Source organism: Rhinopithecus roxellana, chromosome 21 (assembly GCF_007565055.1).
Source record: "Rhinopithecus roxellana isolate Shanxi Qingling chromosome 21, ASM756505v1, whole genome shotgun sequence".
Taxonomy (NCBI): domain Eukaryota; kingdom Metazoa; phylum Chordata; class Mammalia; order Primates; family Cercopithecidae; genus Rhinopithecus; species Rhinopithecus roxellana.
This window is the reverse complement of record NC_044569.1, coordinates 63,802,118-63,829,965: the sequence shown is the minus strand read 5'-3', so window position 1 is coordinate 63,829,965 and position 27,848 is coordinate 63,802,118. Positions and strand designations below refer to the sequence as shown.

At 43.5% G+C, this 27,848-nt stretch overlaps 1 protein-coding gene across 2 annotated transcripts in view; it reads left to right on the top strand.

Annotated features, from left to right (window-relative positions):
- The first annotated feature begins 7,110 nt into the window (after positions 1-7,110).
- CCBE1 (collagen and calcium binding EGF domains 1) overlaps positions 7,111-27,848 on the top strand; it is a 259,040-nt gene continuing 238,302 nt past the window's right edge. Inside the window, exons 1-3 of one of the 2 annotated variants that reach the window (XM_030925704.1) lie at positions 7,469-7,585; positions 7,681-7,935; positions 8,440-8,520. In XM_030925704.1, coding sequence (XP_030781564.1) covers positions 7,805-7,935; positions 8,440-8,520 — 212 coding nt within the window. In that variant the 5' untranslated portion in view covers positions 7,469-7,585; positions 7,681-7,804. Of the gene's footprint in view, positions 7,936-8,439; positions 8,521-27,848 lie in introns of both variants that reach the window. The other variant, XM_010376890.2, reaches the window with a different exon arrangement.

Below are 27,848 nucleotides of genomic sequence, written 5' to 3'. Positions count from 1 at the left end.
ACCTTAGGCATTTAATAAAATCACTGCCTCAGTTTCCATATCTTTAATTTCTTATTTATTTATTTATTTATTTATTTATTTATTTATTTATTTATTTATTTATTTTTGAGATGGAGTCTCGCTCTGTTGCTCAGGCTGGAGTGCAGTGGTGTGATTTCGGCTCACTGCAACCTCTGCCTCCCAGGTTCAACCAATTCTTCTGTCTCAGCCTCCTAAGTAGCTGAGACTACAGGCCTGCACCACCACACCAAATTAGTTTTTGTATTTTTAGTAGAGATGGGGTTTCACCACGTTGGCCAGGCTGGTCTCGAACTCCTGACCGCAAGTGATCTGTCCAGCCTCCGCCTCCCAAAGTGCTGGGATTACAGGTGTAAGCCACTGCATCCCGCCAGTTTCCACATCTTTAAAATGCAGACAACAATAGAATCAGTGACAGAAGATTGTGATAAGGCTTAAATGTGATAATACCTGTATAGTGCTTAAAATAATGTCTGCATGTACCAAATGGTCAATAAATATTTGTTATTCTTTATTTTTTGTGCCAAATTCTTGGAAAATTATCATCATCTATTAAAAGCTTATAGGAATATAGCTTTCTTGGCATTATATCATGAACAGGCCTCTATTATTTTTGTTGTTTGTTTTGTTGATGCTCTACTGTTCAGGCTGGAGTGCAGTGGCATGATCATGACTCACTGCAGCTGCAGATTCTCAGGCTCAAGCGATCTTCCCACCTCAACCTCCTGAATAGATGGGACTACAGGTGTGCACTACCACACCCAGCTAATTTTTTTTTTTTTTTTTTCTGTAGAAACAGCGTCTATGTTGCTCAGGCTGGTCTTGAACTTCTGGGCTCAAGCAATCCTCCTGCCTCATCCTCTTGCCCAATCCCTGTATTGGGATTACAGGTGTGAGCTACGGTGCCCAGCCACAGGCCTCTGTTTTCTTTTTTTTTTTTTCTTTTTTGGAGACAGAATCTCACTCTGTCACCCAAGCTGGAATGCAGCTGCACGATCTTGGCTCACTGCAACCTCTGCCTCCCAGGTTCAAGCAATTCTCCTGCCTTAGCCTCCTGAATAGCTGGGACTATAGGCGCACACTGCCATGCCCAGCTAATTTTTTGTATTTTATTAGAGACAGGGTTTCACCGCGTTGCCCAGACTGGTCTTGAACTCCTGAGCTCAGGCAATCCGCCTGCCTTGGCCTCCCAAAGTGCTAGGATTACAGGCGTGAGCCACTGTGCCTGGCCCACAGGCCTCTATTTTCATTAAGAAATGCATTTCACATTCTATTAGAATCTTTAACAACTTAAAAAAAAACTAACAACTTTTAAAACCTGAACTCTGAGATTTTTCTACACAGAATGGATTGCTGTTTAAAGGAATAAACACAGCTGCTCTTCAAGGAGATTGTGGACTCTTTAGGCTGGGGCGCCTTACACTGTTGCAAACTTTTCTGATGTCACCCAGTAAGAAAAGCTCAATAGAACATGATGTCACTAATGGATAGATTTGAAGAGAATTATTTTCGCCTCCCTAGACTTGATCAGGCTAGGCTCTGTGGTTCACGTGTGTAATCCTAGCACTTTGGGAAGCCGAGGTGGGAGGATAGCTTGATCTCAGAAGTTGGAGGCTGTAGTGAGCTATGACTGCACCACTGTACTCCAGCCTGGACAACAAAGCGAGATCTTGTCTCTAAAATAAATAAATGAAAAATAGAATTGATCACAGCTGGGTTTTAACTAGGTAGCCTCTCAAACATTTAAACAATGAGGTAAAAGTAGGACAGACAGTAATCAGAAGCACAGCTCTTCTCTAAAGGAAGTTTATACATTCTATTTTCTAGCAACCATTATTGGGTGATTTGATTTAGAGCCTTAGTCACCCCCTAATGTCTGATTAAAGCACAACGTTAATGACACCAATGTCAATTCTGCTATTTATTTTAGGCTGTTCTATGACATGGCATGCTATCATTAGCTATTCATTTCATGAAGTTATCTTTCATGGAAAGCAAATAAGGTGAGACAGGGTGGGTGGTCCAGCATAACTGCATCCTAATTATTGAAGAGAAAAATTAAAATAATCTTAGGTATCATTTATTACCGCTGATGTGATGGGCTTGTTATATATCTCATTTATTCTTTTCATCAGTTCTATGAGATGGATATTGTCATTCTATTTGTGGATAAACTGAGTCACAGGAAGATGAAGCAAATGTTTCAGGGTCACAGCGGTATTAGGTGGCAGATTAGGTATTAGGTACCACATATAAAGCTAACTAATCTTTGAAAATCGCTTTTATTTCAAAATTGGGCAAAAATTGTGTGATTCTATTATGGACACGGGAATCAGACATTTCTTCCTGCCTTGGGAGAAAATTCCAGAAAGCTAACTAATGAATTTCAAACCAATGTAAAACTTACTTTAAGTCTAGTTTTTTCCCAGCTCCCAGTGCTATTTTTCTAAGCCTAGTTTTTAAAAGAGGAAAGTAAGGTCAACCTCATATCCAGAGGAAAAAAATGTTTTAAATTAGCATCCTCTGCTGGCATGGGTAGTAGAGTTATTTTTATTCCACCATAAAAGATATCTTGGCTCAAATCAAAATACTTTCAAAGTCAGCATTATTACCTGTGAAATTGGCTTGATACCATATTACTGAGTGAAGTATCTCCCAGTTCTTAATAAACATTAAGTAACTCTTACCCTCATGGAGTTAAGGGAGATAAACAGAGTTTGTTCTCCAAAAATAAAAGAAATGTTGTTGGCATTGGAATGACAGACACTCAAAGGAGTCAGCTCATAAGTCTTTGGGTGATTCAAATCCATTTTCTAGAACAGGGACTTCACAGCATGGGCCAGTGGCCCCACATCTGCTGCTGGCCCTTTGTCATTCCTTGTTCATGCTCATGGGGACAAGAGATGGGTCAGACCAGCTGCAGCTCCTGCCATTTCTATTTGTTGCAAAGGGAGCTACAGAATTGAGTGGTGTTAGAACACACTTGTCCACCCCAAATCCCAGGTTTGATCCTATAGCTCTTGATTGGTCGAGGAGACTGCCAACTCATATTGCCTCAACAGATACTGCTTTGGGGGAAAACCTAGACTGGGCCCCTGTGTGGTAGAACTTTCAGGACCAAATAAGACATCCAAATCACATGAATAATTTTTCTTGGTATTTTTGGAGATATTCAATCATGTAGCATGAAGTTTCTCTTTTTTCTATTTGTACATTTTTTGAGTGGCCTATCCACATATAAAGCTAACTAATCTTTGAAAATCGCTTTTATTTCAAAATTGGGCAAAAATTGTGTGATTCTGTTATGGACACGGGAATCAGACATTTCTTCCTGCTTTGGGAGAAAATTCCAGAGACCAACAGCTTCAATCAACTTTAAGAATTTGCGCAAGTTAAAACTAAGACAGGCTTAGCGCAAATGTAATGTACACACCCCAAAACCAGGGCTTTAACATCCATTTACTGTTTTAAAAACTTTTTATTCTCCTTGCCTCAAACAGTCCCCCACCATGGTTTGGAGACTGGCACACTTTCACACCTTCCAAGATGCAACCCTAATTCTCTAAGCAGACCTGGCTATATACGTCCATCAAAACTGAAACTGAAGGAAAGGTATCAGGGCAATCTGTTTATTTTAGGGATATCTTATCATATGTCTATCACTCACAGTACAATATGAACTTTACCCACCCTTGTTGAGCCTTGTTTCAACTTACCTTACAGTTAGGTGACTGTTGCTATATTTCAGGGAGACCAGGGGAATAATCTGTCATTTTTTTCTAAGCAATTTATAGATGTTTCTTTTATGGTTACCTTGAATCTCATGACTGATCATGTAATTATCCTGAATTGACTTCTGAGAATTTGAGAACTGACTTGTGATCTGCTTGAAACGTGGCCCGGGACCTTCTGCTTATACAGCCCTGCCAGTTAACATAACATCAGCTTTATTTTATTATTTGATCCTGATTTTTCCTTTGCCTTAATTTCTTTATCTAATTTTGCCCAATACTACATACACTTTGTGTACATATGTACACACACGCACACACACACACACGATAAAATAGTTTACTTTTTGTCAACCACCACAAATCCTTTTTATAGGAAAATCTTTAAATAGTGAAATGAATTGTCCCAATTGGTGGTGGTCTGTTCTTTATATCCTGATTTTCTCCAAATAAGATGGGGAGTCCCTTAAAACTGAGAAGAGACCATTGGTTTTATTTAGAAGCATATTCTCTGCCCTGTGGCCTGGTGTTTACTTTTCTTTTTTCCTTCCATTTTACTTTTGTACGCAGTCCTCTCTCTATTCTCCAGCCAGTCACCCCACCCCCAGGCAACATGCCAGCAGTACTACTTAACAATACCTGGTCTACCAGGGACTCTAACCTATAACATAGTATGCACTAGAAAGCCCCAGACACAACCCCACGTCCGCAGGACACAGTAAATTGTATAACTATCCACTCTCTGGTTTGTTTCAGGGAAACTGACAGATCTTTATGAAAAACATTGCAGAGAAGTGGTATGCTGAAAAGAAATAATCACATAATCACACACAGCCTCCCTCAAGGACCATTTAGGGCCCTATCATTAATCTTTGTAACACTCCTATGAAAGAGGTGGATGGAAAGTTCTCTCAGGCCAGTGTTTCATAGGTGAGGGGACAGGGCAGGCCTGGGCTTGCGCATGGTCTAGAAGGGAGGAAAGAAAACTCAACACCCTTGAGGCTCCCACCACAATCAGCCCCAGCACTGACCTCTCCTATGCAGCCCGCATCCTGGGCAGTGCAGGTTTTGTCTTCTACAGGAGTATTTCGTTTTTCCGGGGCAGGTATCCATATATGGCCATCCATAGCTCTTTCCAGCTTGGCAGTGCTCCCCGGACCAGCGACCCCTCCATGGCACTCCATGCTGTCAGTAGCTGCCAGTAGGTTGAAATTACAGGCCTCTAGACAAATTTTTTTCAGAAGGTTTCAGCTCCAGCTCACCCCTTGCAGAAATGTATGAAATGCTCTGACCACCCACCATTGGGATTTCCTCCCTGTGCAAACCCGAGCTGTTTGCTGGGCCCCAGCACCTTCTCTAACTCCTCATTCTCATAGGCGCTCAGCATCAGGAGCTGAAGATAAAAAGGCAGCAGAGTCGGCTCTGATGCCAGTCTTCTGCCACACATCTGTGTTTAATGGTTTTGCTGTTATTTTGCAGCCTGAATCACTTTCCCTGAAATGCTGCAGGTCTACTTGTACCCTAGTAACTGTTTAATGAAACTGATAATTAATCTTCTACACCACGCTCTATTACTGTAGAACTAACATCCACAATGCAACAGTAAAAGGATAAAATGAGTAAAGATGAGAAAAAAGACAGCAAGTTGTCAAAATACAGTAATTGGTAAGGAATTAAAAATGGAACCTCCTACAAGATGGCCTCTCCCTCCCAAGATGGAAATCAAACAGTTTTTTGTCACAATCTGAAGAGATACAATTATCATAAACCCCAGAAGGGCTTTCTTTCTTATGTGCTTAGTGAGGTCTCTCTTTGGGAACCCAAACAACTGTTATCAAATGGATTCCTATATATCTAGGAAGTGAAAAGCTAGAAAGCTAGAAGGCAAAAACTTAAAGTTGTATGCAATACAATAATTACGTTACAAGTAATAATGTTTACTGGGCACTCAATATATGCCAGGCATGATAAACAAAATGCTATAGATTTATATAGTAATATAGTTATTACTTCATTTAATACTCATAAAAATTGATGAGAGATATTTCCCCATTTTACAGATGAGAAAATGGAGTGTCAGAAGGTTAAGTAACTTGCTTCAGATCACTCCTCTAGGAAACCAAACAGCCTGAGTTTGAATCCAGTTTTTTCTGACCTCATGGTAAGTTTTTTTTTCTGACCTCATGATGATCACTCTCCAGTTTTGCAACGTTCTGAAATGTCTTCTGAATTATCAAATAAAAATTAACTTATTTGTGTTAAGTAGCAGTGTCATATTTTAAAATCAAGTGGGTGGTCTTCCAAATATGTAAGTTTTGTAAAATAAACCAACAAAAACGCACCTCACCGAACTAAGAAATCAGATGCTCAGATTGAAGGGATATTGTGGGAACCAAATAAAATCTTGAATATGAAAAATCTTAGGAAAAGACATAGCATTCTACAGAAGAATGAGAATGTCATTGCTATCAAAAATATCAATGTGGGCTGGCTGCTATGGCTCATGCCTGTAATCCTAGCACTTTGGAAGGCTGAGTTGGGCAGATCACTTGAGGCCAGGAGTTTAAGACCACCCTGGCCAACATGGTGAAACCCTGTCTCTACTGAAAATACAAAAATGAGCCGGCTGTGGTAGCATGCGTCTGTAATCCCTGCTACTTGGGAGGCTGAGGCAGGAGAATCTCTTGAACCTGGGAGGCAGAGGTTGCAGTGAGCCAAGATTGAGACACTGCACTCCAGCCTGGGTGGCAGAGCGAGACTCCGTCTCAAAATAAAAATAAAAATAAAAAAATATGTATGTGATATGTGTGGTAATTCTCAGTTGACCAGGATATTCTGTTTATCAAAACACGTGCTTACCTAACCAACTTACATACCGGTCACTTGTCAACAAGCCACCTTTTCACCTCGTTGTCCTGTGAGATGCAGAACCATGCATATTTTAGAGTTTAGGCATTAGAACTTTTCCAACTTATTTCTGGGCCACATCCACGTCCCCAGTTTCTCTTGAAAGGAATGAGAAAACTCCTAAAGAGCAACAAAGTGTTAAGTTGCTGACACGCGAATTACAACTAGGGTCACCGTCAAGGAAGCCAGTTTAGGGCCCCCCTCCTCCGTTTTCTTGTTACCTATAAACGCAGCTGCACACACTAGCAGGTAGCAGCACCTGTAATTAATTTGCCCCCACGCGTCTCATTTGATGGGGGAGGGGGGGTTTCCAGCTGTGATGTGCTCGGCATGGAAACAGAGCGGCAAGGAGATGTAAGGCTCCCAGAAAGACCTCCTTACTTGTTCCGAACTCGAGTTATGAAGAAGACAGAGCATAGTTTATTGACCAATGAAACAACCAGAGAAATTTCTTCTAAAGGTTTTAAGAAAGAGTGATTATACTATATAAACAGCGCTATTTCAGGTTTGAACAATTTGAGAAGGCCCGTTTGCCTTTCAACTCCCCCTTCCTCACATAATCTAAAAGAAAAGAAGACTAAGATAGTTGAAAAGCGCAGGGTAGGTCCTCAAGGAGGAAAGGCGAACACTGGCCTGACCATGGGCTTTAGACACCCATGGACAACAGGAAGGAAGCTTATTAACCCCTCTCCTCCCCCTCCCTCTTCTCCCCGGTGGAGAATCAGCTCCTCCTCCTCCCGGTCGTGCGACCCTGGTGCAAAATGCAAACAACCGCCAGCTTTCCTCACCCTGCGCGGTTCTCCCAGAGGAGGGAGGGAAGAGTCGAGGACGCAGCCCCGAGCCGAGTCCGGCAAGTCTGTCAATCCGGCGTGAAGGTCCCGACGAGACAACTTGGACCCCAGGGCCCTCGTGCGGGCCGGACACCGCAGGTACCCCCTTTACCTGCCTCTCTGCTGGCACCCCAACTTCTAGCATTATTTTCTCCCCAGCCACATAATATTCCGGACCTCTGCTCCCCGTGCAGGTGGTGCAAACGCCCCTGCTCTCCGGCGCCCCCTGCCGGGAAGAGGGAAGGCGGCGGCCGCCGAGGAGGAGGACGCGGGGTCGGGACAGAGCTCGGCTCTGGGAAGAAGCCGGGAGCTTCCCTGATGGTGCCGCCGCCTCCGAGCCGGGGAGGAGCTGCCAGGGGCCAGCTGGGCAGGAGCCTGGGTCCGCTGCTGCTGCTCCTGGCGCTGGGACACACGTGGACCTACAGAGAGGAGCCGGAGGACGGCGACAGGTAAGCGCTGCAAGCCCCAGCGGAGGGCGAGCTCCTGCTGGATGCGCGTCCGGCTCGCCAGGGTGCCGGCGGTGCTCCTCGGCGCCCACTCCCGCAGCGATCCGCACGCCTTCACTCCTCTGGCCGTAAGGAGAGTGCTCAGCTGTCCTGGGCTACACTTCCCTTAGCTCCCGGGTATCAGCCCATGCGCCCTGCCATCCGTTGGTCGCGTCTGGGATACCCTCTGTCTAGCGTTCCTGCCTCCTCCCGGGTACCACACCGGCGGGCACAGCTCGTGAACCCCGCTTCCTTTCTCCTGGAGCTGGTTCGCTCCGTCGTGACCCTCGCCTGGCTCGTCCCTGTGCCCGGAGTCTGCTCCGCGTACCCGTTTGGGGACCAGCCCCTGCCCAGCGCGCCGGGACGCGGAGCCGGGCGATCCCCCACGCGCCAGGGACTCCCCAGCGCGCACTGCCCGCCTCCGCTGTCTCGCTGAGAATCAAAAGTTTCCTCTGCACTTTTTCGTAGAGAAATCTGCTCAGAGAGTAAAATCGCGACGACTAAATACCCGTGTCTGAAGCCTACAGGCGAGCTCACCACATGCTACAGGTAAGCCTGGGGGCTCTGCGGACTGTTCGCCACTGCGCACCGGGGCTGACTGGGAGGCGGCGCCGTAAAGGAGGGGTTTGGAGACGCGCTTGGGACCTGAGCAGCGTTTACACTGGAAAGTGCTGGGTGCGTGCTGCGCGGTGCGAATCTTTGAGTGATGGTTGGATAGGAGTCAGAGCAACACTGGGCAACTGAGTTTGCATCTAGGGTGTGTGCCCTGAGATCCTGAGGATGTTTGCCGCTCCCTGAAATACTTGCGTGGCGAAAGTTGGAGAAGAGGCGGCTACAAGTCTGTGAAGGAGATTGGATTGGATTTTGGGTGTAAACAGTGGGGCGTAGCAAACACGGATGGCGGCTTTTGTATTCGTGTTTTGTTGTGAAAGCACAAAGTCAACAAGGCAATTCTTGGCACTTGACTGTCTTCTGACCTTCTGTTGGGGCAGCGTGTGACTGTCACGGCCTCTGGACAAAAATGGAGGAGGAGGATTGTGAGTGGTTGTGTTGAGTGAAGACAAAAAGATTGTTGGGGCAGAGGAAAAAAGTATTTCTAAGAATGTGGGCCACAGATCCACCTGGGTATCTGTTAAATAAGTGACCCCGGGTGACCACTAAGCGTGGATGGGGCTAGGGAATCGGTAGTTATAAAATGATCCCCAGGTGGTTCTTATCTCCGAAAGGAGAGAACCACTGTTCTGCTTGCAGCCTTTTGGAGATGAGGGTTGATTTTGGTTTTTCACCATTGAATTCTTGGCTTCTGTTCCAGTGCTCTCACTGGATAGGGGAGCATGCACCCATAAACGTTTATTGGGTATCTGCTTTTTAGAGGCGCTGTACAAGGTACTGTGATCATATGCCCACACCTGACTGTCTCTGAGACTCATGTACTCTGTTCGGGTTGCCGGGATAAATACTGAGTAGTACACGGTAACACAGCAGTCCCTAGAAACGAACTTGAAAGAAAACAGTGTTTTATTCCTCATAAGGTTTCTGCCTATGAATCAATGATAGCGTTTCCTGCAGCTGAGAGCATTTCATATACCCAAAGGTTCAGACGTAAGTGATTCCAGGGCTGTCAGTTTATGGGTGCAAAAGCACCATCGTGTACTTCTGCTCTTAAATCTGTTGTTGGCAGTGGAGGGACAACAATTAGGCAAATCAACAGTCACTCCTTGCGCTTAGGAGTGACTCTTGGCATGTGCGGGGTGTGAACGCTGAACAAAAAGAGAGGTAGTAGAGGAGAAAGGAGTATGTTCAATTGGCAGGTTAAGTCTTCAAGAGGCTAACTGAGTGAGCAAGGTCACCGAGCTCCTGAAGTGACCTGGTGGTACTGGCAGCAGGATTGCTTGCCTGGTTCCAGCCCTGTCTTTCATCCACACGACCACAGTGTTTCTTAGGACACATTGTTTTCCTATCAGCACGCTATAAAGACTCAAATTTAACATGGGAAATGACACTGAGATGGTTTGCTCATTTGTTCAGTTCCTGAAGGTCAGACTTCACATAAATCAGTGACAGTTACAGAATGCATGTTAGATTTTCAGAAACCATTTGGTGCACGATTATTCTGTTTGTTAATGCCATTACTGTCGTCTTTTCCAGACTTTTTAAAGCAGTGTGGTGTTTCTTTTATACTCTTTCAACAGGAGACACTAGCAGCACCTTGGCATGTGTTTTCACTAACAGCTACTCAAACTGCTATGAGATCTAGCAAAAATGATGTTTTATATCAAGGAGAAGAAGAAAGAACTTTGTTTAAAGGAATAGGAAAGGATGCTTTCAGCTTGAAAGTGGTATTGATCCTTGTGTATATGAAAAGATCTTAGATTTTGTTTTTAGATCTATTTTCTCTATGGAAGTCAAGCGTTCTCTGTATTCCATTGGTCTTATCCTGTTTCTATAATCGACTCATCTTGAACCCCAAGAATAGAGGATATACTGTTTTCCTTAGTTTGTGACTTGATTTTCCTAACCCTGTAGACCCTTGCTACCTCAAGTATCATCTGGAAACCAGCTGCACAGCATGATCTGGGAGCTTGTTAGAATCCCAGGCCTCTGCCCCCAGATCTCTTGAATCAGAATCTGTCTTAATGAGAGATGCATACAATCTTGAAGCACTGTTGTAAGAAACCAGTGTCCTCATCCCCAGGATACATGCAGACCCATTTAGACAGATCCTTAAAGGAGCATGGAGGCTTTTGCAGATGACCAAACAGTTAGCTGTCCTACCTTGTTAAACTAAAGTGAGATAAAGAACCAGCCTTCCAGGAAGCCAGCCTTTAAAAGTTACTTTGAATTGAGCTGTAAGTAATGCAGCATTACTCTTGGAATGTTCTTTTTGACTATATAGAATTCTCTGTACCAGGTGGCTTTTGGTGAATGGGTTTCAGCACAAGTGAAGGAACTCTGGAAGCCAATTCTGAACTTCAAGTGTGTTTAAAAATGACTTTTAAAAAGTTACTAGGCCAGGTGTGGTGGGTCATGCCTGTAATCCCAGCACTTTGGGAGGCCGAGGCTGGCGGATCTCAAGGTCAAGAGATGGAGACCATCCTGGCCAACATGGCAAAACCCCATTGCTACTAAAAATACAAAAATTAGCTGGGGGTGGTGGCGCACACCTGTAGTCCCAGTTACTTGGGAGGCTGAAGCAGGAGAATCACTTGAACTCAGGAGGCAGAGGTTGCAGTGAGCTGAGATTGCACCAATGCACTCCAGCCTGGTGACAGAGCAAGACTCCTTTAAAAAAAAAAAAAAAAGTTACTAACGTGTCATGCCCCACTGCATTCTCACTCCAGCCTGTATAGCAGAGAGACTTTTTGAGATGAAGTCTCACTCTTATTGCCCAGGCTGGAGTGTGATGGCATGTGATCTCGGCTCACTGCAACCTCTGCCTCCTGGGTTTGAGTGATTCTCCTGGCTTAGTCTCCTGAGTAGCTGAGCTTATAGGCATCTGCCACCATATCCGGCTAATTTTTGTATTTTTAGTAGTGATGAGGTTTTGCCACATTTTGCCAGGCTGGTCTCAAACTCCTGACCCCAAGTGACCTGCCTGCCTTGGCCTCCCAAAATGCTGGGATTACAGGCATGAGTCACTGCTCCCAGCCAAGACCTCATCTCTTAAATCATTAATATGAGAGATAGGTTTAATACTAAAATAAGTATGATAGAGTGAGTGATAAATCTGATTCGCCATTATACCCAAAAGTTATGGTAAACTAAATGATTTGGAGAAGAAAAAATGGACTCTGAATATCCTTTGTCCTGAAACTACCTCCTTACCCTACTTATGTTTTACTTAGCTTCATGTAAGCAACACCTTTCCACTTCTAGCATTTTTTATTAGATTATTAAATGGGAGTGACAACTTGAGGATTTGACAGTGTATTTCACTATTTTATGCACTTCACATACAGCCATCTCACGTACAGCCAACTTTGTAGCATTTGTATTATCTGAGCTTTACAAAGAAGTGAAGCAAATCTCAGAGGGATTAAATATTGATGTGCCCAAGGTCACAAAACTATATGTGAGAGCCAGGATTCAAACTCAGGGTTGTCTGACTTCAATGCATGAGCCCTTTCATCATCCCAGAGGTGTGTATGGGATGTTCCAGATTCTGGGATATAAGTAAGAAGACTGTAAACCCAGATGGCTGTAAATTTCAAAGACAGAGTTTCACAGAAAACACTGTCATCCACCAGGATCACATTCAGGCTTTCTGAATTACCATTGCCCTTGCAGTCTGTCTTGGACAACTGAGCTTATATTATACACAAAATTCGTGCATACATACATAACTCTTTCCTTGTAGGATTTTATCTTAATCACAGGGTCAGCTTCTCCATGGACTGTCTATCCCCATTGTGTATTGTGCCAAGTACCCAGTGTTTATTAAGCACTTCTCAAATGAATGCCAGTGACAGCTTAGTGAGTTTATGTATTTGCTCAGCATTATAATGTAACACAGGGAATATTCTTACCCATAGTTAGGATATCAGAGTTGGGTGATGTAGCTGAACTGAACTGATAGCCAAACTAAGCATATAAAGTTATTACAGCATTACCTGTCTTGTGGGTATCAAAGTTTTGCCCACAAGTTCTTTTCCCCCCTTTCCCAAACCATGTAGTTTGAACAAAAGATTTTACCTTTCCTTTATTGGGTGATATCAATAAAAATATTCCTGTCTGGGTGCGGTGGCTCATGCCTGTAATCCCAGCACTTTGGGAGGCCAAGGCGGGTGGATCACGAGGTCAAGAGATGGAGACCATTCTGGCTAACATCATGAAACCCCGTCTCTACTAAAAATACAAAAATTAGCTGGGTGTGGTGGTGCATGTCTGTAGTCCCAGCTACTTTGGAGGCTGAGGCAGGAGAATCGTTTGAATCCAGGAGGTGGAGGTTGCAGGGCGCTGAGATCTCACCACTGCACTCCAGCCTGGTGACAGAGCAAGACTCTGTCTCAAAAAAAAAAAAAAAAAAAAAAAAGAAAGCCTTCCTTAAACAAGAAATATGCTTGTGTGTAGGAAACACTAATGAAACCCAGTTTTCATTGAGGCTGTGGAATAAACATCCTAATCAACCCTTGACTTCTTAATTAATAATCTGTTGTGCATTGATTTCAAGCTCAGAATAGTCCTAGGAAATATTTGAATATAAAACGATAAAATACAATCTCTGGCCTCAGTTTGCAGACTTGATTTTATATCAAGGTCTTTGAAACTGTGACCAATAAGCAATGCTGTATGATTGAGTTCAAAGTCATGTAGTTCATATGCTGTACTAGTGATGGGGAAGAGAGACAAGCAGCTAGAAATGGCTTTTGGGCAAAAGAAGATTTAACCATGTTCTTCAAAATGGTTTTTCCCCCCTTTTTAAAAGTGTATGCTTTCATTCAACTGGTCTCAAGTCGGTGTACAGTTAAGCCCTGGCTGCCTCCACCCACTCTCAGGGAGACCAAAAGCCTTCATACGTCTCAAGTTGGGGGACAAAAAAGGGGGGCCATGAAGGTTGGTCAAAATAAAATACTTTTAAGGTGAAGATTTAAAAATTTTTGCATTACATGATTTACATGAAAGCAATGCTATCACCTCCCCTGTGTGGACTCCGGAGAGGACTGAGCCCTTCTTCTTAGAAGTAGGGTGGCTTTTAGGAAGGCAAGGGACTTCGTGTAACAATGCATCTCACGATATTTGGAACGGTTATTTAAAAAAAGAACAATGTACAATCAAAGTCCTTGGCCACATTGTAGACCTTTGAGGGATGCTTACTCCAACAGACTGCCATCACCTTCACAGAAAACAAGATGAGATAGGCATGGCTTCGTGGTTGTGTGTGTGTGTGTGTGTGTGTGTGTGTGTGTGTGTGTTTTGGCTTGACGAAATGGTTCTTTAACTGTTTGTTAAATACTTTTAAAAAACTAGCTGTGATTTTTGACGTTGGATTCATGGAGCTCCACGTGGAGGCTAAGTGGTATGGATGCCCCGGGTGCCCCTCTGCCCTGCTGGTATTCATCTGCCCTGCTGGTATTCATCTGTCCAGCTAGTGCTGCCTCATTAGACAGTGTTCTTGCCTAATTTCCCACATTCTCGTGGGAAATAGTGACATGGGGGATGTAAAACAACCACCTTTCTTTGAGATAATGCAACTGTGTTGCCAAGTCTTGTGAGAATGTGAAAATTAATGTGATATTTCTGCAAATGTGTTTACTTGGAGTACTTTGAAGAGCAAGGTCCTTTTAATTAGAATAGTACTACCAGATTGATAGCATTGGGCTCTAGGTAAGGACACATTTGAGGAAAGACTGTATAGTGCACTTCTCTGGCAAGTCACCAAGTTCCTATGGCGGGAGAGGTTTGATAATGTCAAAACACATAAAATAATATAAACTCTTTGCTGCAGTTTGAATCCCAGCTCTACTACTACTTGGTGGTTTTGTGACCTTGGACAGTTTTCATCTCTGTGCTTTTAATTTTCTCCTCTGTAAAATGAGCATCCAATTGGTACTTAAATTATAGGGCCACTGTGAGGATTGTGCTTAATACATATAAAGTGCTTTGAAAAATTCAAGACACATAGGAAGCGCTATGTTAGTAATACCTCCCATCGTCATCACTACATCTTGCCAAGTCTGCATGTTGAATGTTTTAGATACTCAATGGATGTTTGTTGAATTTTGTGAGTCCTATGAACTTTATCTTTTTGAAAGAGCAATTTGAGACCGCAGCCAGAAACATCGCTCGTTTCCAGATGCTGTTTTGAAATGTAGGAGAGCCCAGAAACCTAGTGCCCTGGGAAAATTAGAGTATTGTTGTTTCCTGCTACCTCCCTGACTAACCAAGCTACTCTACTCGTGGCCATAAGAGCCAGTGGAAGGCACAGCCTGAACTAGAACTTGAAGTTACACCACTTTCATCCCTTGTCCAGGATTATGAAGGGTCTTACTGGCAGAAAGAAGACTAGAAATCGGATCATCAGCCCCAGGCCCATTCTGATTTCTCTCCTCTGCTTGCTTCCCTGTCCTCTGGCTGGCATACCTAAGGCCAGGTACTGAGGGCAGCTCTGTGAAGAGTTGGCTCATTCAGGGCATGTAGTTCAGGGAGGAAATGATATGAAAGTTGTGAAGAACTCGAGCCAGGCGCAGTGGCTCACGCCTGTAATCCCAGCACTTTGGGAGGCCAAGGCGGGCGGATCAGGAGGTCAGGAGTTTGAGACCAGCCTGGCAACATGGTGAAACCCCGTCTCTACTAAAAATATAAAAATTAGCCGGGCATGGTGGCACGCGCCTGTAGTCTCAGCTACTCAGGAGGCTGAGGCAGGAAAATCACTTGAACCTGGGAGGCGGAGGTTGTGGTGAGCCAAGATCACGCCACTGTACTCCAGCCTGGGCAACAGAGCGAGACTCTGTCTCAAAACAAACAAACAAACAAAAACTTGTGAAGAAGAGAGCAGGGGCTAGGTGGAGGTGGTTTTGTGCAGTATGACCTGAATCACACACCTTGCATGCCGAAGGCAGCCTTCTCCTCTCCTGTGTTAGGCCATCTCTAGCATGGGCTGTCAACTGTCTGGGCCATCTGTTCTCATTCATGACTATATCCTCAGAGGCTAGCTCTGTGTCTGGACAGAGAGGCTGTTCTATACGTATTTGTTGAATGACAGAATGACTATGTTAAAAGTAAACAATAAGATTTAACTGAAATCTGTTAGGCCTTCAAGAACTGCTCTTCCTTTCCAAATGTGCTTTATTTAAAATCTGAGCTAGGAAGTCTGTTCTAAAAACCAGAGATTAACTGTACCTCTGAGATGCTGCCATTGTTTTCATTGGTTTCCAGTTAGACCTGTTAACTTTAATTGCTAAATGTGTAGCAGGTGCTAGATTCTGGCAGCTATGGCTAACTCCTTGAACTTGCTATCTTAAATAACACCTGACGAGGACGTGTGGGTTCCTGCCCATGTGTTAATTGTGTCACAGACACTGGCTTTGGAGTAGAGGATCAAGGTTTTAAAGGGGGTCCCCCTGCCTTCCCACAAGAACAGGTGTTAGAGGGAAGGAGGGAGGGAAGATTCTGTATCACTTCTCACTCACTCTCAGAGAAACAATACAGAGTAATTGGAAACAATTTTAACTCAGTAACCACAAAAGGCTGCTCTTTCACTGATGTGTCCTTTGAGATCAGATCCAGTTGCTACTCTGGTTGCTGCCTGACTTCCTATGGTTAACTTCATCCTTTGTAAGTGAAGCTGGGGTGGGTGCACCCGGAAAAGCCAAATGCCTCTTTCTTGATTCTAGATATTCTGTCTTCTCAGGAGAAGGCTTGCATTTCAATCAGCAGCTTTCCAAACCCTGCTGTTCTCCTGCTCAGCAGGACCGGAGCTGCTTTTGTGAGTTTAGAGGGTCTGCTGGCATTTGGGGCATTGTTGAGTATCTAAAGAACAAAGATCACATTCTGTTTTAGATTATTGCTTTTATTTGCGGGATGAAAAAGTAAACAGCTATAACATCTGCAGTTCCTCTTCTGCCAAGTGAGGTCCTTTTTTTCTGCGAAGCTATTGACTAATTTTAATCTTATGAACAATCTTCATTTACTTAGTCAATGAATACTTGTTGGGTGCTTACAATCTGCCAGACACCATTCTAGACACTTAGAATATATCTTAAAATTGGACAGACCCCCAGCCACAGCAAAAATCCTCTGTCCTCATGGAATTTTAATTCCCTTTATCTTTCAGTAAAGGAATTTTGACCCAAAGATTTCCTTTGGGACCTTTTTAAGATACTTGTTTTGGACATACATTTGATTAATGTCACACTTTGGGGGTTAAGATCTTAATTTCCGGTAGCCCAGCTGTGTCCTTTCAGCAACAGAAATCCCACAGCTTCAAGCAGAGTCAGGAAAACCCAGGGACGGTGGTAACAGAAGGTTTTCTGCAGAGGCGCTAGCAAGAACTTAGCATGTACCACAAGTTTCTTCCAAGAATTATTGGAATGTGAAAGCATTACAAAGAGGAGGTGAGTTATTTTGTCATGTGACCTGTGATGTGGATGGTAGCATCAGAGTTGCCTGACTTAGGGACAAATACCCCAAGCCCAGCTGACCTAGGCCAGCCTCATGTTTTCCGATGGGGACTAAGCAGAATTTTAAAGAAGGCACGCCTTTCCAACACTGCTTGACTCTCCACATAATGCATTATAGATCTGTCATCATGTAAGTATGTGACACTTCTTGAACAGTTAGTTTCCAGCTTGAAACACCTGTAGAGAATGGGGTGGTGGTGATGTCTACACACTTAATCCTCATTAAGCAAAATGTCACATCTTTCTAGCTGTAAGGTATGATCCATGTGTGCTAAGAGCCGATGTGAAAGCTTGGATGAATATGTTGTCACCTTATTGGTTGTGGTAGAATTAGATCATGTTACCATGCCCTTGAGGACTTCAGAAACTGGGACCACATCCATTCTCGAGCTTTCTTTCTTGGCCACTCCTGTGGGATATTCTGTTTGCCTCACTTGCAGTGAAGCGTCTCATCCTTGGTCCTCTGGGAATGACAGGGGCAGATGTCAGCTCTGTGGGCTGCCCCACAGGAGGCTGTGTAAACAGAACTGGCGGGAGATACAGGGGGGCTCTCAACAGGCAGGGTCTAACCCTGGGAGTTTGGTATAGAGCAGGGATTGGCAAACTAGGGCTCATGGCTTGTTCTTGTACTCTAATAGTTTGAGTCATTTTTGATTTTAAAGCATTGCCAAAGAACACACAGAATCCCAATTTGGCCCCCAAAGTCCCAGATCTTTACTGCCTAGCCCCTTACAGAAGAAAACTTGATTCCTGCAGATCCACTTTAATACAAACACTGGGAGTGGGACTTTCCATCTATAATACCTCATCCACATGTCTGAATTCTCAAGGTGACTTTGGAGACAGTCACTCATCTTCATCTTTGGGTCACTTACCTGTGTATCACCTTATTTATATTACAATGTTTGGATTTCTTGGCCAAGCATCTTTAGTTGTCAGTTGGTTTTCTGATCTCCAGAAATCACAGTTTTTGTTGAGCTGGAACTTCTTTCAAGTCATCATTCCTAAGTGATACTGGAAATGAGCATAATCTGCCAGTTTCTAAGAAGCTGACTTTATTGCAAGGAGTTGATTGAGCACTCACTTCCTACTGCCTTTCTACAGTTTTCCATGACAAGCCTTCCTGTGCCAGTAGAATAACCCTTGAGTGTTACCTTGGTTTGCTACCTTCCCTCATTGATTTGCATATCAATTATCACACACTTGGTAGGCTGAAAGTCACCTCTCCACATATTTCAACATATTAGGGTTTGTTTTTTGTTTTTGTTTTTTGAGACATGGTCTCACTCTGTTGCCCAGTCTGCAGTACAGTGGTACGATCATATCTCACTGCAGCCTCAATCTCCCAGCCTGAAGCTATCCTCCTGCTTCAGCCTCCTGAGTAGCTGGGACTACAGGAGCGCATCACCATGCCTGGCTAATTTAATTTGGTGTAGAGATGGATTCTTGCTACCTTGTCCAGGCTGGTCTTGAACTCCTCAGCCTCCTAAAGTGTTGGGATTATAGGCACAAGCCACTGCACCCAGCTGAAATGTTAGTTTTGAATTAGTATGGTAGAAAACTTTTTACATTCAAAGATCAAATGATAGCATATATTTGGAGGAATATACATCTAGAAAAAAAGCCATTTTCACTGAAGGGTATTCTGAATCAGTTATAACTTTATATTTTTCCATGTATGGCTAAAAATATATAATACCACTATACAGGTATACTATGCAGAATATATCAGTGATTAAACTTAAGAATTTTTTTTTTTTGAAACAGTCTCTGTCGCCCAAGCTGGAGGGCAGTGGTGCAATCTCAGCTCACTGCAACCTCCACCTCCGGAGTTCAAGGGATTCTCCTGCCTCAGCCTGCCGAGTAGCTGGGACTAGAGGCTTATGCCACCATCCCCGGGTAATTTTTTTGTACTTTTAGTAGAGACAGGGTTTCACCATGTTGGCCAGGCTGGTCTCAAATTCCTGACCTCAGGTAATCCACCCATCTCGGCCTCCCAACGTACTGGCATTACAGGGATGAGCCACCACGCCCAGCCTAAACTTATGAATTTTTGAACTTCCTTTTAACACCAGCTGTTTTGTTCCACAAAGCTCATGGAGACTCCTAAATAGTGATGGCTTTAACAATGACTGTGGAAAACAGTAGTGGAGGAGGAGAGAACAGTCTAAAAGAAATATTCTGAGGAAAGAGAGACAAAGTCTGATAATGGCATTTTGGCAAAGGAAGGGAAAAGTTAGGAAACTGGAATTCATCATTTGATGTATTAGGAAGGTAAAGGAATGATGTGTAGAGAAAAAAAACACAGACACAGATCTGTTCAGAAATAGGATCCTATGGAGATGAAGTTGTGAAAATTTTCTCACCTTTAACATACCCATTTTAACTTCAGTAGGCTTAAACTTAGAAAAGTTCATAGATAGACAAATGTAAGTTTTGTAACCCTCTGCCTTTGTCTAGCACTATTTCCTCGAAGATTGGAGGGCATCTGTAAGCCAGCACAGATCACGCTGTGGCTTTTTCTGTGACGATGACCTCTTTGCTTTCATTTGGATTGCTTTTAATAATGTGTCCTTGCTTCATTTTGGAATTTTCCCACAAATAAATGGCTCACTTTTTTGTGGTGTGAAATTGCATGGTAGAGCGGAGGTTGCCTTCCTGGGAACCCACCTAGACCACAGACTCGTTGAACCAATTGCAGGTTGTATGAGAGCAGACGATGATGCCCTTTAGAGGCAAGGTTGCCCCCAAACAAAAATGCACTGGAGTGTAGTTCTGGCCAAATCTGAATGATTAGAAAAACTTATAATATAATATCAACAGGCTTTTATCTCTGAGAACATTTGAAGGGTTTTAAAAATTCTGTAAAATTGGTTTTGGTATTGTTGGTTTTCTGCAGATCACACTGGCCTAGTTGGGTGGACACAGGGAAAGAGAAACTGTATTGTAACCCTATACTTATGACTGGCAACAACTTCTGTCTGGAACACGGCTGAAAAAGGAAGAAGAGGAGAAGGAAAGGGATGACAATACAGAGGAGCTTTGAATCCAAAATGGATATTATAAAGAAAACATCACAAGAAATAGATATTACAAAAGGCTTTGAGGAACCAAAGATGGATATAAAACAGCATCAAATACTGTCTGATGAGTGCCTCAGTTTGTGTGCGAGGACTCACTGTCAGAAGCTGTTCCAGCTTGTCTTTATACTGTACAAGCTCTTACATAGTGTCAAGGTCACATGCAGGTGCATGGCAGGGCTGGGCTGGGCTTCAAAGCCAGGCAGTCTGACTCCGGAGCCTGTTTTCTCCTCAACTACTGGGCTCTTGAAGGCCTGACAATTGTGGTTACCTTGCTTTTCTGCCAACTGCAAATTTAAAAGAGGCACTTAGAGGAAGGGAGGACTGCTGGAAACAGTGACATTCATCCCACTAGTTAAAAACAAAAGTTGGACAAGTCATCAAAAGTAGTCACAAAAATCATTCCCCCTGACTCGAAAAACCCAGCACACACTGATGCCATTTAATAAAGGGGACACATTGTCATACATGCCTTGCTTTCGATGGATATCACTGTCCACGATGTCCTGAGTTATTCAATGAAATTAAATTCTGTTCAACATCATTGAAGAATAACGGGATTAAGCTTTATCTAAAATAACAGGGATTAAGCTTTACTATGCTTTCATTTCTGCAGAGCCTCTCTCCAGGATGGCGTCATATTTGGGGAAATTAGAACCTATTCTGTTCACAGCAAGACATCACTGTTAAAAATCCAGGTGCCCAGGCCTCATCCCAGACCTACCCAATCACAATTTACATTCTGACAAGGTCACTAGGTGCTTTCTATGCACATCAAATGTTGAGAAGCACGGTCCTAATCGTCACTATATCACTGTAACAACAGAATGTTCTGTTGTTTCCTTCTTGGCAAGGTACTAGGCAGTGATTCTTAGCCTGGACTGCACACAGAAATCATCTGAGGAGTTTTTTAAAAATCCCAGCATTCAGGCTGCTCCACATACCTTGGCTTGCCACCTTTCACACCAGAGTCATGCCAGAAACTCTGGAGGTGGGTGCCAGGCACCAGGAATTTCTAAAGCTCCTCATGTGATTCCAATAGGTTGAAAACCTCTGCCTTAAACTTGAGGAGGAAGCATAAGGTTGTGAGCAGCCTGGTTCTTTGTCAGAAGCTGGGTAAATGGTCTTTGTTTCTTCCATGGCTACTGAGCCGGGGTCTCTTGTGTCCTTTGCAATTGCTGCAGGTCCAGGTCCCTCAGTGGTCCTTCGGTGACTGTCACCATGCCTGTGTCTCCAATCCTTCATCTGTTAGACCCTCTCCATTCTGTGCGGGGTGGTTTGAGGGTGTCAGGGTAGTGATGGAGGGGATAACAGGAGAGTGGATCAAGGATAGGACGAGTTCTTGGTTTCTTCAGCTGAGCCATTCCAAATCTCAGGGTGCAAATTCCATCACTCTTTATTTTGTATTGTAGGCTCTCAGCTTGGTGTCTGGAGCTACTCAGTGACGTTTGGTGCATTAAAAAAAATATTTTGCTTTGTTGCTGCACTGTATGAAACTTCTCCCAAGATATAAACATGACTCAGCATATTATAAATGAAAGCTTTTCAGCGTCAAGCTGTGTTTTTCTTTCCTTGTGAGTATCAAACACATTTTTTTACTTAGTATGATTGGACATCTACATGCTGTCGGAGATTCTCCCCTCACCCTATCTATACGCTTTACTCTCCAGTCCTCCTGATAATTGAAAGAATTTCTCAACCCTTCACCCTCCACCCCAGAAAACACAAGGCTTTTTACAGGCTTGAGTTAACTGTATGCATCACAAAATAATGGTTTCTGTGGTTTGACCAGATAGTTATAATTCAAGCTCTGTATTTACCACATGGCCTTAAACCAGGCAGTCTCCAAATATGTGTGTCTATAATGCATAGTTTGGACATGTAATTGTCTTTTTGAGTGTTACAATAGCAATTATGCTGGCTAAATCATAGAAATGGAAGTGATTATAAAGCAAGAAATAAAGGAAATGCAATTGCATTTTGTGTATAGAGTATAGAGGTACCCCTGAGGCTGTTAATGAAGGATCTCTGAATTTGAGGCTGGCAAGACACAAAGTGGTATATAAGTCACCTGAGTTTAATACATTTCAGAACTTGCTAGTTTGAGCGTGGCAACCTATTACTGAGGATACTATAGGAATGGAGATTTTGTTTTGTTTTATTTTTTTTTTGAGACAGAGTCTCACTCTGTCACCCAGGCTGGAGTGCCGTGGCACAATCTCGGCTCACTGCAACCTCCACCTCCCAGGTTCAAGCGTTTCTTGTCCCTCAGCCTTCTGAGTAGCTGGCATTATAGGCACCCGCCACCATGCCAGGCTAATTTTTGTATTTTTAGTAGAGACAGGGTTTTGCCATGTTGGCCAGGCTGCTCTTGAACTCCTGGCCTCAGGTGATCTGCTTGCCTTGATCTCCCAAAGTGTAGGAAAGGAGATTTAATGAGAAGTCATGAGAGGATCTGAGTGGACTCCTGACCATTACTCAGCATCTTCACCACCCCCACTGCTTTGCGAGTCCATTCCCAGAAACCCTCAGTGTTTCAGAAGTATATTTTGAGGCCATAAAATATAGGTAAATTATAATCAGCAGAGACCACATTAAGGTCAATGAAAAAGGGTGCTCTAGGCTGGAGACAACTCGCCCTGGGAGTTCTGGTGGTCCAGCTGCTACCCTGCTGTCCTAGGGAAGGAGGGATTTGAGGTCTTGGCACAGACAAGGCCATGTCTTGGTGGTCACTGGTGTGGGGGGTGAGGTGGGAATTCATGTGTACTGACTGGGATGCTCCAGCGTGGACTACCCCAGCTTGCAGCCCTTGGCCATCTGGCTTTGTTTACTCAGGCTGCATCTCCAGGTCCTGCCTCTTCAGTGAATCCTTGACTTTCTTTCCTTTCTTTTTCCTTTCTTTCTTTCCTTTGTTTCTTTTTTTGAGTTGGAGTCTCACTCTGTCACCCAGGCTGGCATACAGTGATGTAATCTTGGCTCACTGCAATCTCCGCCTCCTGGGTTCAAGTGATTCTCCTGCCTCAGCCTCCAGAGTAGCTGGGATTACAGGCGTGCGCCACCACCGCTGGCTAATCTTTTTTGCATTTTTAGTGGAAATGGGGTTTTGCCACGTTGGCCAGGCTGGTCTCAAACTCCTGACCTCAGGTGATCCACCTGCCTCAGCCTCCAAAAGTGCTGGGATTACAGGTGTGAGTCACCGTGCCTGGCCAACTTTCTTTGTAAAAAAGGAAAACTTCATACTGTTCAGCCTTTAAAATGCATGACTTGTGTGATCTTAGGAGTTGTGTTCATTTGCTAGCACAGATTGACCCACTGTTGGGTTTTCCTAACACGTTTGACACATGCTTCTGTGTGTGCCTTTGAGGTGATGTCTGCCTTTGTCTTGTGAAGCTCAGAGCACTAGGAGCATATCTAAATCCTTATGTCTTGAACAGGTGAGAGTTTCACTCACACTTTTTTAGGGTTTTTTTAGGGTTCTAAAATTCAGGGGTTTGAATCCCAAAAGAAACTGCTTTCATGATGAGGGGAAAGCACTTTTGTTCTTCTAGGAAAGTATATGAAATATATATCACTTTTTCTACCATCCCAGCTGACCTACCCAAGGGAATGGAGATTCTTAGGTTTGGAAAAAGGAAGACAGAAGGATTATTTGACAATTTATTTACAAATAATTACAAATTACAAAGCTCCACTCTGTAGTTCCTACAGGGAGGGGGCACAAGAAGGAAGAACTCTGTTTTAGAAGTTTTCTTTTTAAGAGTTTATTTACCTTGGTTATAGTCATGGCAGTATTTCCTCTGCATGTTTTACATCATGGCAATGTGCGAGTTAGAACTGAGGGTCATCCAATTTCACCCCTTCCGGTAAAGACGATCAAAGGGTTGGAGTTTATTTTTCCTAATCTTTCTTATGCATATGCTAAGATATCCTTAGACTTAACACTTATAGAAATGGGTTTATTCTGCAATTGCTTTTTCCCAGTTAATAGATAAGGAATACTTGCTCATGGTTAAATAGGGTGCTAAACCATTTCACAGCATGGTATTTCACAGCATGGTATTTCACAGCATGGCATTTAATTGTATGGAGGCATCATAATTCATCTATTCATTGGAGAGTTCTCTAAGGAAATTAGCAGATGCTAAAGGGGTGAGTCTTTGTTTCAGTATATTCAGATTTTAAACTTGATATACTTAAAATTAACATCTTAAGTTTTATCAGAATGAATCAGAAGATCTAATGTAACCAGATATCACGTGGTTCTGGAACTTGGGAGACACGGTCTTTTTTTTTTTTTAAGATGAAGTCTTGCTGTCTCCAGGCTGGAGTCCAGTGGCGAGATCTTGGCTCACTGCAACTCCTCCACCTCCTGGGTTCACGCCATTCTCTTGCCTCAGCCTCCCGAGTAGCTGGGACTACAGGCACATACCACCACTCTCAGCTAATTTTTGTATTTTTAGTAGAGACAGGATTTCACCATGTTGGCCAGGATGGTCTCGATGTCTTGACCTCGTGATCTGCCCACCTTGGCCTCCCAAAGTGCTGGGATTACAGGCGTGAGCCACCACGCTTGGTCTGGGAGACATGGTTTTTAATGACCTACTCTCTCTCTACCTTCCACTGCAGGGTCCTCCAGAAACCCTCTGGCTCTCTCCAAGCCTCAGAGGAGGGATGTGGCTTTGCTTGAGTTCCTTCCAGGTCTGACAGTCTGACAGGGACCACTCCCACCTTCACCGAGAACAGAGCAAACAGAAGCAGGTTTAGTTTACAGCCCAGGGGATTTGCTTGACACAAGGGCGATCATCTGGACTGTGGGAGACTCTGCAGTACTTATCTCTAATCAGCCTAACAAACATGATAGCCATCTTTGCACTGTGGATTTAATCTCTTGAATGGCTTTAATGGTTTCTTACCCCAATTATTAAAAAGGAAAAAGTCTTTTTACTCCCCAGGTCTGTGCTTTAAAGTGCACTGCTCTCTGCTGCAGGATCATGCTGGGTAAGTGCAGGAGCCCATCAAAGTGTTAAGGGCCCTGGCTGGCCACTGGCTGGCTGGCTTTTCACAGCTTACTTTCAAGATGTGCTGTGCCATAGGATAGCAGAACACAGGGTGAAGTATCAGCTTCCTCATTTCATGGAGAGCTGTAGTCCCAAGGCACCTGCTGCCTTCCTAAAAAGCAGAAATCAAGTTGCCTTTGGGCAGACTCCTGCTAATAAAGTGGGAAGAAAACGGGACATTGGAGGAGTTTTCTCATAAAATTTCTTGCACATCTTTTATCCTAACATACTGGGCTTGGTATGTTTCTTATATTTAGTAAGGTTTCTATTACAAACTTATTTTTCAGCGCGTTTCTCCTTCTGAATGTATTTATTTTACTGACCAAAGAGCCTCTGCTCAGTGTCTCTAAGGGCCCTCGAAAAGACTTCATGTGCAAATTTACCGGCTGTGGCCTTGCTGCCATTTTCATCGTTCTACTGCTCCGAGTTCTGGTTCCATATTTGGCTCTGTTTAGAGATTCCGAGGGAAATGGTGACACAAGACAGCTATGCAACTTAGATGTATATGTTTAAAAAGATACCAAATAGCTTTCCTTTTTGTTTTTCTCTCAGCCAAATTTCCTTCATGAAAGGATGAGGCTTCTCTTGAATAACCCAGATAATTATCAGGTTTTTAAATTTATTAACATCCTTTCCATATTTAGGCAGTCTCAGCTTAACAAAAAGGTATCTCACTTGAGTTTTGCATGAGATCAACAGGCTGCATTTCTTTTTTGAGATGGGGTCTCACTCTGTCACCCAGGCTGGGGTACAGTGGCACAATCTCGGCTCACTGCAGTCTCCGCTTCTGGAGCTCAAGTGATTCTCCTGCCTCAGCCTCCCAAGTGACTGGGATTACAGGCATGTGCCACTATGCCTGGCTGATTTTTGTATTTTTAGTAGAGATGGGGTTTCACCATGTTTTCCAAGCTGGTCTCATCCTGACCTCAGGTGATTTACCTGCCGCAACCTCCCAAAGTGCTGGGATTACAGGCATGAGTAATGACCTACCCTCTCCCTACCTTCCACTGCAGGGTCCTCCAGAAACCCTCTGTGCCCAGCCTTGATTGCCTCCTTTGGAGAGGCTAACCATAAACTCAAAAGAATGTAACCATATCTCTTACCTATGACCTGGAAGCTCCCTCCCCCTTCAAGTTGTCCCGCCTTTCTAGACTGAACCAATGTTCATCTTACATATGTTGGTTGATGTCTCATGTCTCCCTAAAATGTATAAAACCAACCTGTGCTCTGACCACCTTGGGTACATGTCATCAGGACCTCCTGAGGCTGTGTCATGGGCACGTGTCCTCAACCTTGGCAAAATACGCTTTCTAAATTAACTGAGACCTGTCTCAGATTTTGGGGGCTCACAGCATTATAATCATTAAAAGATTCAAGTTTATTTTGAGGGTGAAAAGCTGAATATATTTCTCCAAAAGAAATGCACTTCTCTCAGTGAGCAGAGGGGTGACTTTGAATAGAATGGGAGGCAGGCTGGCCCTAAGCAGTTTCCAGTTTGACTTTTCCCTTGAGTTTAGTGATTTGGGGGCCCCAAGATGTTTTCCTTTCACTGTGCATGTAAAGCACACTGAAAAAACCAAAGTTGCAGTGGAGATTCCCTTTCATCCATCATGTTACAACCCCAGCCTTATCTACATTCCTTCCAAAGGAGGGCAGGTTAAAATGCAGATTAGAAAGACTGACTTGCAAGCAGGAGAAAGTTAGAAGGAATCAAGCTTCAAACCAGCAGCCTGTTGATCTCATGCAAAACTCAAGTGAGATACCTTTTTTTATTCTCTCAGCCAAATTTCCTGCATAAAAGGATGAGGCTTCTCTTGAATAACCCAATTAGTTTTAATTTGTAATTAAAACTGATAATTAACTTACAATTAAAAAGCTTATAATTATGAAAAGCTTATAATTATTAACATTTTTCAAATATGCCAATGGAGAGTCATGCTCATACCAAAATTTTGCTATGTTTGTTTCATCATAACAGGTGTGTGCATTCTGGGCAAGTTGCTAGAATAGAAATACTGCCCCGTCCTTTAGAATGGTGCACTGTGGCCCTGTTTGTGGTAGAGCAGATCACTGTATGGGGCAGCTGTCTGAGGATTAACTGCGTTGGATTCAAAAACACTTAAATATAAAATTACTTCACCTCAAAGGCAGTTCATAGGAATACTGTAGTATGAACATGGTGTATTCTTATCAGATGAAAATTTAGCTTCGAAAGGGAAGCTAACATTTTATTTATTTTTATATGTATATTTGTATTTTACTTTTATGTTTAGAGCCCTTTTAAACCCAAATGAACAGGCCTTTACTTTGACTATTTTTTTGTTGCAAAATTGCATTCATCGATACTCAATACATTAGCTTCTCTAATATAAAAAAAGGGGCCTGGTGCGGTGGCTCATGCCTGTAATCTCAGCACTTTGGAAGATCAAGGCAGGTGGATCACTTGAGGTCAGGAGTTTGAGATCAGCCTGACCAACATGGTGAAACCCTGTCTCTATTAAAAGTACAAAAATTAGCTGAGTGTGGTGGTAGGCACCTATAATCCCTGTTACTCAGGAGACTGAGGCAGAAGAATCGCCTCAAACCTGGGAGGCAGAGGTTGCATTGAGCGGAGATTGCGC